The sequence below is a fragment of the Pseudophryne corroboree genome, chromosome 1, assembly GCF_028390025.1.
Source record: "Pseudophryne corroboree isolate aPseCor3 chromosome 1, aPseCor3.hap2, whole genome shotgun sequence".
NCBI lineage: Eukaryota > Metazoa > Chordata > Amphibia > Anura > Myobatrachidae > Pseudophryne > Pseudophryne corroboree.
In genome coordinates this window covers 804,891,294-804,904,435 of record NC_086444.1, presented here as the reverse complement: position 1 = coordinate 804,904,435, position 13,142 = coordinate 804,891,294, and the positions used below count along the sequence as shown (strand labels likewise).

At 40.1% G+C, this 13,142-nt stretch overlaps 1 protein-coding gene across 1 annotated transcript in view; it reads right to left on the bottom strand.

Moving 5' to 3' along the window:
* LOC135049880 (collagen alpha-1(XXV) chain-like) overlaps positions 1-13,142 on the bottom strand; it is a 267,395-nt gene that overhangs the window by 41,497 nt on the left and 212,756 nt on the right. Inside the window, exons 23-26 of the mRNA XM_063955838.1 lie at positions 12,122-12,166; positions 11,022-11,066; positions 5,022-5,102; positions 93-155 (exon numbers count right to left, since the gene is read on the bottom strand). Coding sequence (XP_063811908.1) covers positions 93-155; positions 5,022-5,102; positions 11,022-11,066; positions 12,122-12,166 — 234 coding nt within the window. The remainder of the gene's footprint in view (positions 1-92; positions 156-5,021; positions 5,103-11,021; positions 11,067-12,121; positions 12,167-13,142) is intronic.

Sequence of the window (13,142 nt, the reverse complement as noted above, 5' to 3'; positions counted from 1 at the left end):
TAAGTTTACTTTGGTAAAACAGTAATATATATTTGGTGACATTTTTCTCATCATATGAGGCAAATTATTGATAACTGATATGTTCTACTCACAGAGGCTCCATGTGGCCCAGTTGCACCGTGGTCTCCTTTTTCTCCCTTCAGTCCATTTGCACCCTAGAAAATAATGATAATTTTTTGAAAATTACAGTTTAAAAAATATTTTGAGAGTGAAAGTTAAATGACCATTATAACCCATGACTGAATATTCCAGATATGAACCATGAATTTAAACTACATTGTTCAGTGGTATCCTAATATTCCTCTGCTTCTCTTTTATAAAGTAATACATTACTTCCTGTCAGCAGACGGTGAAGCTCCTCCTATGTTTTTAAGACAGTGGGGTAAATTTACTAAGATGGGAGATTTTTAGAACTGGTGATGTTGTTAAAGCAGCCAATCAGATTATACAGTACTTAACATTTATCTAGCTGCTTCTAGAAGATAATAGATATAATCTGATTGGTTGCTATGGAGAACATCACCAGTTCTAAAAAATCTCCCACCTTAGTAAATTTACTCCAGTGTCTTAATGGGATCTGATACAGGTCTAAAACTTCAGTGATCTAAGCTACTTTGATTTTATAAGTCCCGTCCAGGTGTACGAATACACCAATCCACACAGGGTTCCTGCACTTACAGAGAAGCATCTCCATCCTATCATGCCACCTGCAGCAAAGTAGTAAAAGAGAGTCTGACTCTCCCCTTTAGAATGTAAAGGCCCGTACACACTTGTCGATATATTGGCCGTTCTCTTGAACGGCCGATATATTGCGGGACCGTCGGCCAGTGTGTACAGCCGATACGTCTGTGAACTCCGTCGTTCACAGATGTATCGCGTCGGCCGCGCAGCACAGCCGACGGCCAATATATCTACCGATATATTGGCGCGTCGCTGTGTGTGTACGGGGCGGTCGGCCGACCGCCCGTACACATGATGCGGCGACCGGCGGTGATTGACAGCTGAACTGGGCGGGCGTGTGTACACTCCCGCCCAGTTCATGACGTCAGTCCCCGATGGATCGGGCAGTGTGTATGCACAGCACACTGCCCGATCCGTCCATAGATATATCTGCAGATCAATTGATCTGCAGATATATCTATTAGTGTGTACCCACCTTAAGATCTCACGAGCAGGATCCTCTTCCCTAATGTGCTTTCCCTCTCCTAGACTATTTTCTACTCCATTCTCATAGACCTTGGTTTCTGCCACCCTGATGATTATTTTAGTGTCCTGTCCTCTGATGCAGCGTTGTTAATATACCATGTATTTATCCAACATTTTCTTGTACTGTAAGTCATTGTTTTACAGGCTTGCTCATTTATTTATGTACTTTATCAGGTGCTGCGGAACCCTTGTGGTGCAATATAAATAAAAGATAATAATAATAATAATAATAATAATAATAAAGTATGTACTTGATATATGCTAATGTAATCTGCACAGGAAATTAAATGGTCATACACACTGGCTCCTTGTAGGATTATTCTCAGTTATTATATTATTCAATTATTCACCTTGCAGGTGCTCTCAAGTATAGCAGCAATTCAATGTTTAGCACAAAGAAGAAAGTGTTCCGAACAGAGGGACTCTGAGCTAAAAATAATATTCTTGAAACAAACATTTTGCGGGATCCTATATGAAGTAAGGTTTTTCTTCATCTGTGGGTATATAGGCTGCAAGTTTTAGCTTATTGTGCAAATATTTATCCAAACATTTTACCTATAAATAATATTGTTAAATATAAATTATATTATTAGTTATTTAACATAGCATATTCCTCAAAAGCAAAATATATACAAACACATAAAGTAGTGACAAATGATTTATTTGTAATAATTTTTATAATTTTTATAATTTTAATTGATTGTTAAAACTTAAATAAGGTCCTGTGGATTACATATGATTTACCGGTGGACGGGATGCTGTCTGTCAATATCCCGACAGCGGCATCCTATCCGCCAGAATGTCGGCAGTGGGGCAAGCGCTAAGAGTCCCCTTGCGGGCCCGCTACGCTTGCCATAGGATCTATTCCCACTTCATGGGTGTCGTGGACACCCACGAGTGGGAATAGCCCTGGTGCGCCATGATTCCGGCTGTCGGGATTTCAGCGTCAGTATCCTGAACGCTGGGGTCCCGGCAGCCAGAATTTTAACTGCAACCCAGTCCTGTATGGTTCTAAATAGATGTATGCATTCATATTCTATTTATTTATGTAATATTGCAAAACGTACTATTGAGCAATTTGTATTCTTAACCCATATAAAGGAATCGTCTTTTATTGCTGCACTGACTACTCTGATCTAGATTACCTCTGACGGAATTCTATTTTTGTACGGATTTAAAAATATAAAACAAATGTCTCACATATTGGAACACCTGTTAGTGCATATATCTCCTTACTACATATTAGAGCATCTTCTGTAGTGTTCTCAGTAATTAATCCCTTTTAGATTGGCTGCATACAGGTTGCTCATTCGGGGCCTGATTCTGAGTCAAATGCAGGACCAAATACAGTCGCATTCTGAATGCGAATGAACTGCACATGGAATACTAATGTGACCATGCATACATCCTAATGCTTCCACATTAATCCACCCTACTGTTTCCATACACAAACGCAGCTGTCATCGCCAGTGGTGGAACTTGTGAGTGCTGAGCCCAGATGCAAAAATATTATTTGGGCCCCCCTCCTCCACCCCAACCCAAGTTCAGAATATTCCACACGGCACTGGGTAACAGGGAGAGCAGATGGTGACACCATAAGGCAGGGGGAAGCAGAGGGTGATCAGGAGGCATTGGGTGACAGGTGTACAAGCACAATGTCCTGTGCAGTGAGGAAAACAAGGGGCATGTGCCTTGGTGGGGGCAGGAACAAAGCGGCCTCTGCGCTGTCTGTGACTGAGGCTCCCGCCCCTTGTCCTTTCCTCAGTTTGGCACTCAGTCAGGCAGACTCTGGCAGTGCCAGTTACATCGGTTGTGAGCTGGCTGTAGTTCACAGACAGCAGTGAATCAGAAAAAAAATGTACAGCTGTCTGATAATTAGCGTCAGTAAGTGGCTGTGATCATCAGCGCTGATAGGTGGCAGGACTCCTCTATCAGTCCAGAACACACAAGGTCAGCCCTTCTTCCCTAAGGTAAGAGTCATGTCCTTCAGGTATTGGGGCCCGCCCTGCTCTTTGCACTGGGTCATTTATCTGACAATGGTCTACAGGGGAGGAGGAGCGGGGGGGGGGGGGGCGGAGGGTATAACTCATTGCTGGTCTAGCCCCTGGTAGTTCTGCCCCTAGTCATCACTATCATTGGCACCCACCCACGCACACTGGAACATGACCACGAGATTATTCTGTTCCCTGCGTATGCCCAGTTGTTGCCCAGTTGACCCCCAGAAATATCCATTTCACAGACAGAGAGAAACGTCTGAGAGACGCACATAGGTACACGTTTGCTGATCTCCTATGGGGTTAGAAGATTATTACACAAAATAATCTAACTTTGTTTTATTGAGCATGTTTACTGTCTACAAACATCCTGACACATTGATATATCCTCACCTAAATTGTTTCCCCATCATTTCTCTGTCGGATTAGCAAGTGTATTTGTTTATTTAACAGCAATTCATCTCATTGCATTCTATTACATTGTGCAATACATCTACTAACCCCACTGGACAACAGTGATAATAAATCCCTCTCCCAACAGACCTTGTAATCTAATGCCCCTATGATTTCCCCACAGACACAGACTAGGGCCAGTTTAGTAAAGTGACCACTTCACGGTATGACTTTTGGACTGTGGGGGAAAGTCAGAGATCTAGAGAAAAGACTTGTGATGTACATAGCACCCTGGGCAGAATAAAACCCAAGTCCCAATTTGTGTGAGGCAGCAATAACAATCACTGTGGCAAATATGACCTACTGTATCCAATAGAATGACATATAATACCAATCATAATCAGGCACATACATTGATGTGTGCTTCTAGCCTTTGATATCTGAATATGTTTTAAAGGATTTGGTACGGAATCTAGACAATCGGAATGCCGGCAGCGAGATTCCGACAGTGAAACTCCTGGCACTTTTTAGTATTCTACGGCTTACTCTAACCCACCCATCCCAGAATGTAACAGTAACCGCCACTCCCCCTCACAGCCTAATCCTAACCCTCCCCCCGCAACCTAACCCTAAACCAAACCCCCACTCCGCAAAGCCCAACCCTATTCCACCCTCACGCAGCCTAACCCCCTAAACACCCCCAACAGCATAACCCTAACCATCCTCTCCTACAGCCTAACCCTAACTCCCCCCCTTTACACTGCCTATCCCTCATACTGTTGGCATTTATACCTGTCAGGATCTCGCTGCCGATTCTGACTGCTGTGATACTGACCGCATCCTGTTTTACAATTAATATCATATGAATAACGACTATAGTAGCTGCACTGATCATAGTGGAATGCAGCAGCGGATCCTACCTTTTTTAGGTAGGGAGGCTGCAGCTATGCCAGATTAGGACAGTCCGACTCCTGGTCCCGAGTCCCAATGCCTGCACGATAGAGCTAAAAGGCGCTAGGACCCGGTGCATGCGCACAAGCGGTAGCTTGAGTGCGCATGCGCAAACCCCAGCTTCTATGGACTGCATCAGCTGCATTCCATAAAAGCCAGCTAGGAAGGGAGTGGCTTCCTAGAGGAAGCCAGCTCTTTACCAATCGCAGCCTAGTTTGGCAGTTCCGGAGGAAGGAAACACCTCCTGTCCTGCGGGTGACTGACAGGTAGGACTTCCAATAGAAAGTCACCGCCAGTCACACTGTAGCCAGTGCAGTCTCATAGACTGAATTCTGCTCACTGAGCTGAGGTGGCAGATTTTACCTGGGGGGCTGCAGTCTGGCTGCCCATACTGTAGTTAGAATTTGGCATTGGTCAAATGTGTCTAATAGCATGCAATTGTGGAAAGTACTTACTAATGTCCATTTTGGTACTTACCGGTAATCCAGGTAGACCAATTCCTCCTTTTTCTCCAGGCATGCCGGCTTCTCCGTGACCTCCTTTAGAACCTTTAGGCCCCTATTAGACACAAATAAATCTTTAATAACACAAAACATATAAAAAAAATTAAGCCATTAATAATTCCCAATAAAACAACGATAACGTCTGTGAATATTAATGATGAGAAAAATGTGATTTGGTGTAAAAGCCAGAATATTGGTCAGCCCTTATCAGTCTGTGCTTTTTAAAATTCCTTATACAACTAAACTAAAAATGTTCTGCTATAGATTTCATGTTTAATGATCAAGAAGTCAAACTCTTCATTTCATATACAACATTCCAAAAGTTATGATGGGGTTCACTGCCGCAATGCATTATGTAAGCCAATCTTTGTATAAGCCGGCCACGAACATACCACAGCATGCCTCCCAAATGTCCCAATTTGCCTGTGTGGTTCCAATTCATGTTCCTTGACAGGGTAGGTGTTTTTTGACCTGTCAGGGCAGGGTTTGGCCAAATGGGGGCATGGTTTGGGAAGATCAGAAGAAGGACATTTTTGTATGTCTAAACATAGGAGGATATGTCACAGGGAATGATTGAGTAAAGTAGAACATTTGTAATATGTTTAATATAATCTTATTAAGACTAACTATAAACATGTAAGGTATTACTTTATCTTGACAGCAGATAGGAATAATAGGGAAAGCTAAATATACACCACAGAAACGTGCTAACATTTGCCAACATTAGATACTAAGCAATGTGTGGAACATCTGTATGTTGCTTGGGTTTCAGTATGAAATCCCGACTGTCAGGATCCCGGAAGTCGAAATACCGACCTCGAGCGCAGCGTGTCCCCTCACGGGCTTGCTGCATTCACCATGCTTCGGGCTCATTGGCTAGCTTTACTTGCCACACTATTATATTCTTTCTTGGATGGTGGCGTGGACCACCACCCGAGTGGGAATACCAGGCGGTGGTCGGGATTTTGACCGCCGGCATTTTCCCTGCTGTCGGGATTCCGGCGTCGGTATTTCAACCACCGAGATCCACTCATTCAGGAAATTAATTGCGTCCTGTTGCTTGCTATCATTAATATTTCTTTATGGTAATGGTGTCTGAATCACAAGTTCATTTTAGTTACAATACTATGGAAATTAAAGTGGCCAACAGCGGCATGTCAGTAAGTTATTTCTTACTGAAAAATTGTTTTAATGTTTGCTTATACTTGTAATTAGATCATCAACTCCAGAATTTAGGGAAAATTAACAAGCTACATTTTCTTTTTTATCAAGCAAACAGCTTCTACAGTGTTTAATGTAAAGTGAACATGAGTGATTAATGTTGTTCTGACTGCGGTTTGTCACTGAGAGCCCATCATTTGCTCCAGTCATAAATTGTGATAGCAATTAATGTTTAATGTGTAACATCATTTACCATTATAAATGAGCTTTGAGCACTGCACTGCTGCAATGTGTAAATCAGACAGGCAGTTAAGATTCCTCCATCGCATAGTACTGTTACCTAGGAAGTGCATTGCTATCGCAACCCTTTTATATTGCAAGAAGAGACTACTGATAAAAAGAAGTAAATGTAGTATGACCTAAGCTGACTACAAAACCTGATAACTTTATTCATATAAATCAATTTTAGAACAATAACTTCTAAATAGTTATTATTACTTTAATTATTGTGGATCCTATGCCGAGTCGAATGCAAATGACACAAGAAGAGTATAAATTGTGTTAGAAACAGAAGTGCCATCTGCATAGTATGCATAGTCGTGTACATCTTAAGATCCGTGTGACCCTGCGTAGTACAGTACATAAAATGTCTATTTTTGGCAATTAATGCAAATTACATAAGCTACAGTATGCATTTTATGTAAATCACCCTAACAGCATAAGATACACTATAGTGTTTATATCTTAGTTCTGTAGTGAACTATAGTGAGGAATTCACATGGTTTGACCCAGACCGTGGGAAAACCCCACCATGATCGAGGAAGTGCATTGCCACTTTAAGTCATTTTCAGCATTTACTAATTTGGTGTCAATCTGGATTTTTTGTCAGTATTTCTCCTTGGCACACTACAGGGCCAGAATGACGTAGATACCAGGGCATGCTGGAGCTTGTAGTATTACAAGCATCAACATGCCTAAACCATTAAAGGTGGCCTGTGCATGGTGGTACCTGTAGTTCACCAGGGAAATTTTTAATTTTTATCTATTTTTGGAAATTATTTAAGAAATAGCCCTATTGCTATTAAGACTGGGATAGTTATTCCCAAGAGAGGGGTCCACATTCAAGGGGAAGCTGGCTGCAGCTGATACACCTCCTAAAAGGCATATCTGTGGCTTCTCTGGATACAATGTAAGGTCAACTCTGAATACAACGTAAAAAGTGTGTGACTACATGATAACTGTACCTTAGTTACTGTATGTCAGCCCAGCCCCTGTGCCCCGTATCTCTAAGTGCAGGCTGAGATGTACTCCATTATACACTTTTTGGAAGCAAAACTTGAAAAGTGCATTTATGACCAACTCTACATGAGTTCCTGTATCCTATGAGTTGAACATTTGCCACAGAGACTGTTTTACACTGTTTATACTGTGTAATTTCCAGTGATGTAATTACCACATCGGCCAAGAAGGCCTATACTTAAGGCAGTTGTGTGTTTTTTATTTATTATTTTGCTGACCTATCTCAGCCACGCGAATGATGTAAATTATAGAGTAAATGATGGACCAAAAGGTTTAAAAATGTTGAGTGTAATTTAGTTTTTTTTTAAGTCATTATGCTGCTTAAAACCTACTTATATTCTTGGACGTTACAGTGCACTGTAAATGTATTTGGGACCATAAAACTTGACCAAAATGTAATACCAAGGGGGCTGGTGATTCATCTAGACCCCGCCCATATGGAGGAGTAGCAGCCAGCGGGATCACAGGTAGGTAGCTGCCAACTGCTGAGTGCAGCTCTACATGACTCGCTGCCCAGCACCACATTCCTCCCCAGATACTGCTAAACTAATGTAAGATGGGGGAGGGTGTTAGGGGAGCAGCATCTGAGAAGGGGAAAACACTTCCATTGTTTCTGCATAACACAACACATTGCAGAATTAAAGGTATAAGGAATAGAACAGTAACAAAGGTTTAGTAGTCTGGGCCTCCAGAGACAGATCGGAACTTGATTGTGTTACATATATGAATGCCTTTGTATTAATGCATGTAAGCTGAAAGCTGAGGCTATGTTCAGTCTTTTTACTACTGTGTTTAAAACTTTAAAAATGCAAAATGAAAGCAGTAGGCATTTACCAATAATGTCTCATAACAAACAAGACTTTTCTTTCATGCAGTCTGCAAAAGCCAGAAACCATTATAATCATTCAATGGCTACAGTCATCTGATGCAATATAAAAGCACTGACACTTTTTTTTAGATAATTACATAATTGAAATAATGATTACAATTACTACATCTCATTTTGTATTGTTGGATAGTTCTTATTGTCAAAAAAGTTATTGTAACAAAATATTTTTTATTACAATACTTTTAATAATATTAAGTACCTTAATTTTAGTTATTGTATCTAATAATCCTTATTAGCCACTTTTCCATACCAATGTTAACAATTAGGCTTCTCTTTCACAGTCATTGTATTCTCAGTAATAATAGCACCATTGATTTTTTATTTATTTTTTTGCAACAATTATCACCGTATTTGCTTTTGAACTGCCTTTCGTGTTTCTGGATACAGTTTTTCTTGTGTATTGATTTGGGTATATTGAAGGGCAGACTGTTCTGTACTGTTCTTAGTATAGGGCTGTTATTATATCAAGGAGACATTTGAATTACACATTCTTTGGCTGGCTGATTTCAAGGCTGCATTTCAACTGGTTTTAATCAGCCACAGAACCTATTTAATTCATGTGTGTCCCTGGATACTAAAGAAACACTAGCTTACTGCATGCACAAAATAATTTCCCTTAGACAGAATTTTGCCATGGTGTAGAAAATGGGGTCAGTACGTGATACAATCATCCCACAAATGGAGAAAATGTTCCAACTGGAATGGTGTCAAGAAAATGCACTTTTATCTAGCTATTTTCCATATTTTTTTATCTATAATGAATAATTACAGTACATAAATTGATACAATTAAAAGGGAATTTATCATTGATAGCTATATAGATTTGGTTACCATTAAACTATAGTCAACAGGCTCTGTTGTCTGTATCATTTTGTGTTTTAGAGAAGTCCCCATTTGAAATGTTTGCTTAAAATAACAGCTACCAAAAGTGTCACAATTAATTGTATGATATGTTTAAGTACATTGTAGCAATGTGGCTGTTGCTAACCAATCATAATGGCCTTTGCCACACCCTGACCATTGAAATTGAATAAAGAGGTGAAGGAGGGATTTACCTGGGGATTGTTTAAGAAATACAGGATATTTTTTCCCCAGTGTCTGTCCAACCCCACACTGTTTTCTTCACAGGACAAAGCAGGTCTTGGATGCCCAGGCATGCTAGAGGTAGTAGTTCAACCCCATGCTGAACAGGCTAGTAATGTTGGTGGACATTACTGCAGGAGGACTTTATGTTGCAGTTTCCCTCTTGTAGTGTTGGAAGTGGGAAATGGCTCTACTGGGTGGTCTCAGAATTCTGCTGCTACAAGCCAAGGATGGAGGCACCCTTCTCTACTTTGACTTTCTTGCCATGCTCCCTCAAACACGTCAAGAGCTCCCCTGCCCTGGCGCATTCTCCTGTCTAATGCTGCTCTTCTTCAGCCTGCGTGTGCTATGTAGGTGCGCTGTGTTCATGCAGACAGCTTATTGGTGTTCATTTTGATTTCCGTTGCCCCAGATTTTATGTCCTGCTGCAGCCAACCCTGTCAGTGAGTGACAGGCCAGATCGTTAGGGGATTATGAAAGTCTTGTGTAAATATCAGATTTACTGGCATAGCGAGTTTATATATGGTACAATATATTTATTTATTAAGTTTTATTCAACATATAGCGCAGTAAATTCCATTGCGTTTTACAACTGGAATATATGTTTATAAATTATATCCTGGAGCAAATAGAAATAGCCTAAACCTAACAGGTACTTGTACTGATGCAATTCCCCATGGTAAAATTTGGAAACCGCCCTTTACAAATCCTGCATTGCCCCTGCAGTGGGCTGGGATGTCTTTTATTTGACCACTGCTATACAATGTATATGACAATGAAAATAATGGGATGTGAACTTGGATTATGAACAGTGTATTTGATCAATGCTGGTACTGTATAGTATGTTTTCTATGCATAATAATGGTAGTGAGTAACTAACCTTCTAACCTGTAAGTCTGGGAGATAGGACACCCTATACTAGAATAATAATGTCATACAATGCACTGCACAAAACTGGATATTATATCAATGATATATTCCCTTTATGTACAAGACTACATTTACTATCACATGATAAGCTACAGTAGCTATTGTTATTTTTTATAGCTAAACTTAAGCCACCACTGCACTTAAAGCTCTCCATCAGGAGTTATGCCAAGCTTCCCATCTGATAGAAATACAGTAAGATGCAGATAAGGTAATTATGCATTACCAATACAATTAAACAGTTATCAAAGTATTTCAGTGTAAATGAATGAAGCAATGACAACAGAAAATCTGACGTGACTACTCCATCAGTAATGCTGGAAAAGGACACTAATGTGCAGAAATGAGTGTAACTGTGTGAGAGCATAGCAGCCAATATTCATAGACCTTTGCAGCCAATGATGTTTTAGTTTTCACAGTCCTAATGAGTGGCATTCTGGAATTCAAACTAACAATGTTAAAAATCAATGTATTTTATCCAAAATGGATTGGTCACCTTCATTTCTGGAAAATTAATTTTTGCGCATTAATGTCCTTTTCAGTGTGCATCAATACTACCCCCACCCCAATATAATGATATTGGTAGTATGATTGATAAATGAGTAAACACTTTACCTGCTCCCCATCAACTCCTGGAGGACCAACAGGGCCTCCCTCTCCCTGTAGAAACAATGTACATTTCCGTGAGCTTGGCGACTTGTCAGGACACCATTAACATTTTGTGGGATGATTTCCGAGCAGTTTCCGCTGCAAACATGAGACTAAGCTAGTGTACAACCACAGAACCACATTTAGGAAATGTGGATTAGTAACTAAATAGATCACAGGGGTGTACAGAGAATCATTGTGACATTTCCCCTTATAAACCACCTATCTTTGTTCCTGCAACTCTACACTGGCTATGATCTCAGTTTTACAGCTATGGGAAAATGATCCCATTTTAATCAGTTATATCTTTGATATTTATTATATTGGAATCAAAACTGATACAGGCTATAGGATTGTTGAAGTATAATTGGTATGAATGATTTAACAACGCCACCCTGCCTAAAAGTTACACTAAGGGGGAGATTCAATATAGTGCAAGGCTCTAGAATGCATAGCTGCGTCACATTTCAGGTAATTACCATAAGGAAAAAGTTGCTTATTTCAGCTTGCACCTCTTTGGTGTACAAGTAAAAACGAGCAAGGTTTCCTACCTTGATAACCTGGGATATATTAGCGAACAGACAACAGGATACAAAAATAATAAAAAGGACATAGGGCAAAAACATAAATATTAGGGTTGAGCATACAGCCTGCAAATGAGTAGTAATGACATTGGCATCACTCCTGTTAATAAAGTAGCATAATTTAGATATTTTTATCACTGTAAAAAAGTCTATATGTGATTAGTATTTGTTTAATGGTAATACACAAACATGACCTCCAGAGGGCAGTAAAAGCATCATAAGCATCACCATGCAAGCTAACTATAGTTCAAGCAGCATTCTTTGGTGTACACTGTACAGTAGCTACTTAAAAGAACAACTCTTCTTTCAGTCTACTTCATTGTAAAATCTCACAGACCCTATTAATATGTAATAGTGTGGCATACTAGATGATGCCTTTTCATAGTAGTAATATCTTGATCATTAAGGATAAATCTGAATTTCTGACATTTACATAAGGTGTATACGCCTGTGCTTGTGTCCACAAACAACATAGACAAACACCTTTGGTCCAGGCATGCCAGGTGATCCAGGTGGTCCAGGAGGTCCCTGTTAAGACACAAAATCAGTTTTCTTATAAAGATCAAATTCAAGTCTGAAGAAACAGCTGACAGAATTAGTGACAAAGTAACAATGACATTCGCTGCATGAAACACACACAGGGCCTGATTACAGTGAGATGTAAATCCGTTTGTGCCACATAAAAAAAAGTGTGACTTGTGTTAAACTTGAGTTGAGCCTTTGCTACACCCGTGTCCCACTGTGCCGGATGTGCACGTCAGTTGTGTACAAAAGGGGCGTGGATATTTAAGCCAGCCATACTTTTTAGATTTGGCTTACACTTACTGTATCATTAAGATATGCCCTACAGGAGGTGAAACATTGCACATCCCATATACCATGTGGACGATGATGATGTCAGTGGCACATTTATGCTGGATGCATATATAAAATGGATTACAAAGATTTTAATATAGACACCCATAGAAAGGTAAATGGCTGGACATATTTTTGTACAGAATGGTCTGGAATTCACATTTACTGTAAATCAGGCCCAGAGTTTTAACGATGACTGGGGTACTGCAAGACAATATTAATCAGGGATTATACCCTAAACACAGGAAAACATATTAGTTTATGGTTTGTTTCTTTCTTTCAGCTTGTTGACAGATTTTCAGTATTTGGTACCTTTCTCTGCCCAGCTACTGTTTATGATCAGAGAACATTTTTAAGAAGCAGCTGATAATTAGTATGTTGTTTGGGAAGAACAAAATAAGTGGTTTGAAGCCAGGTCTAGGTGACTATCCCTTGCAAAAATGTAGAAGGATACTGACATAAATAAGCAAATTAATATACCCCAGCTTTCTGCTGATATTGTTGCCAACGTGCCCAACCATTCCCGGGTATCCTGTCCCATATATATGTTACTCATGGCTGAACTACTTTGCACTCACTACTACTTCATCATCTCATGTTTTAGGGCGACTTAAGGGCAGCTGGCCCACTAGCTTGTTCTATTATAACA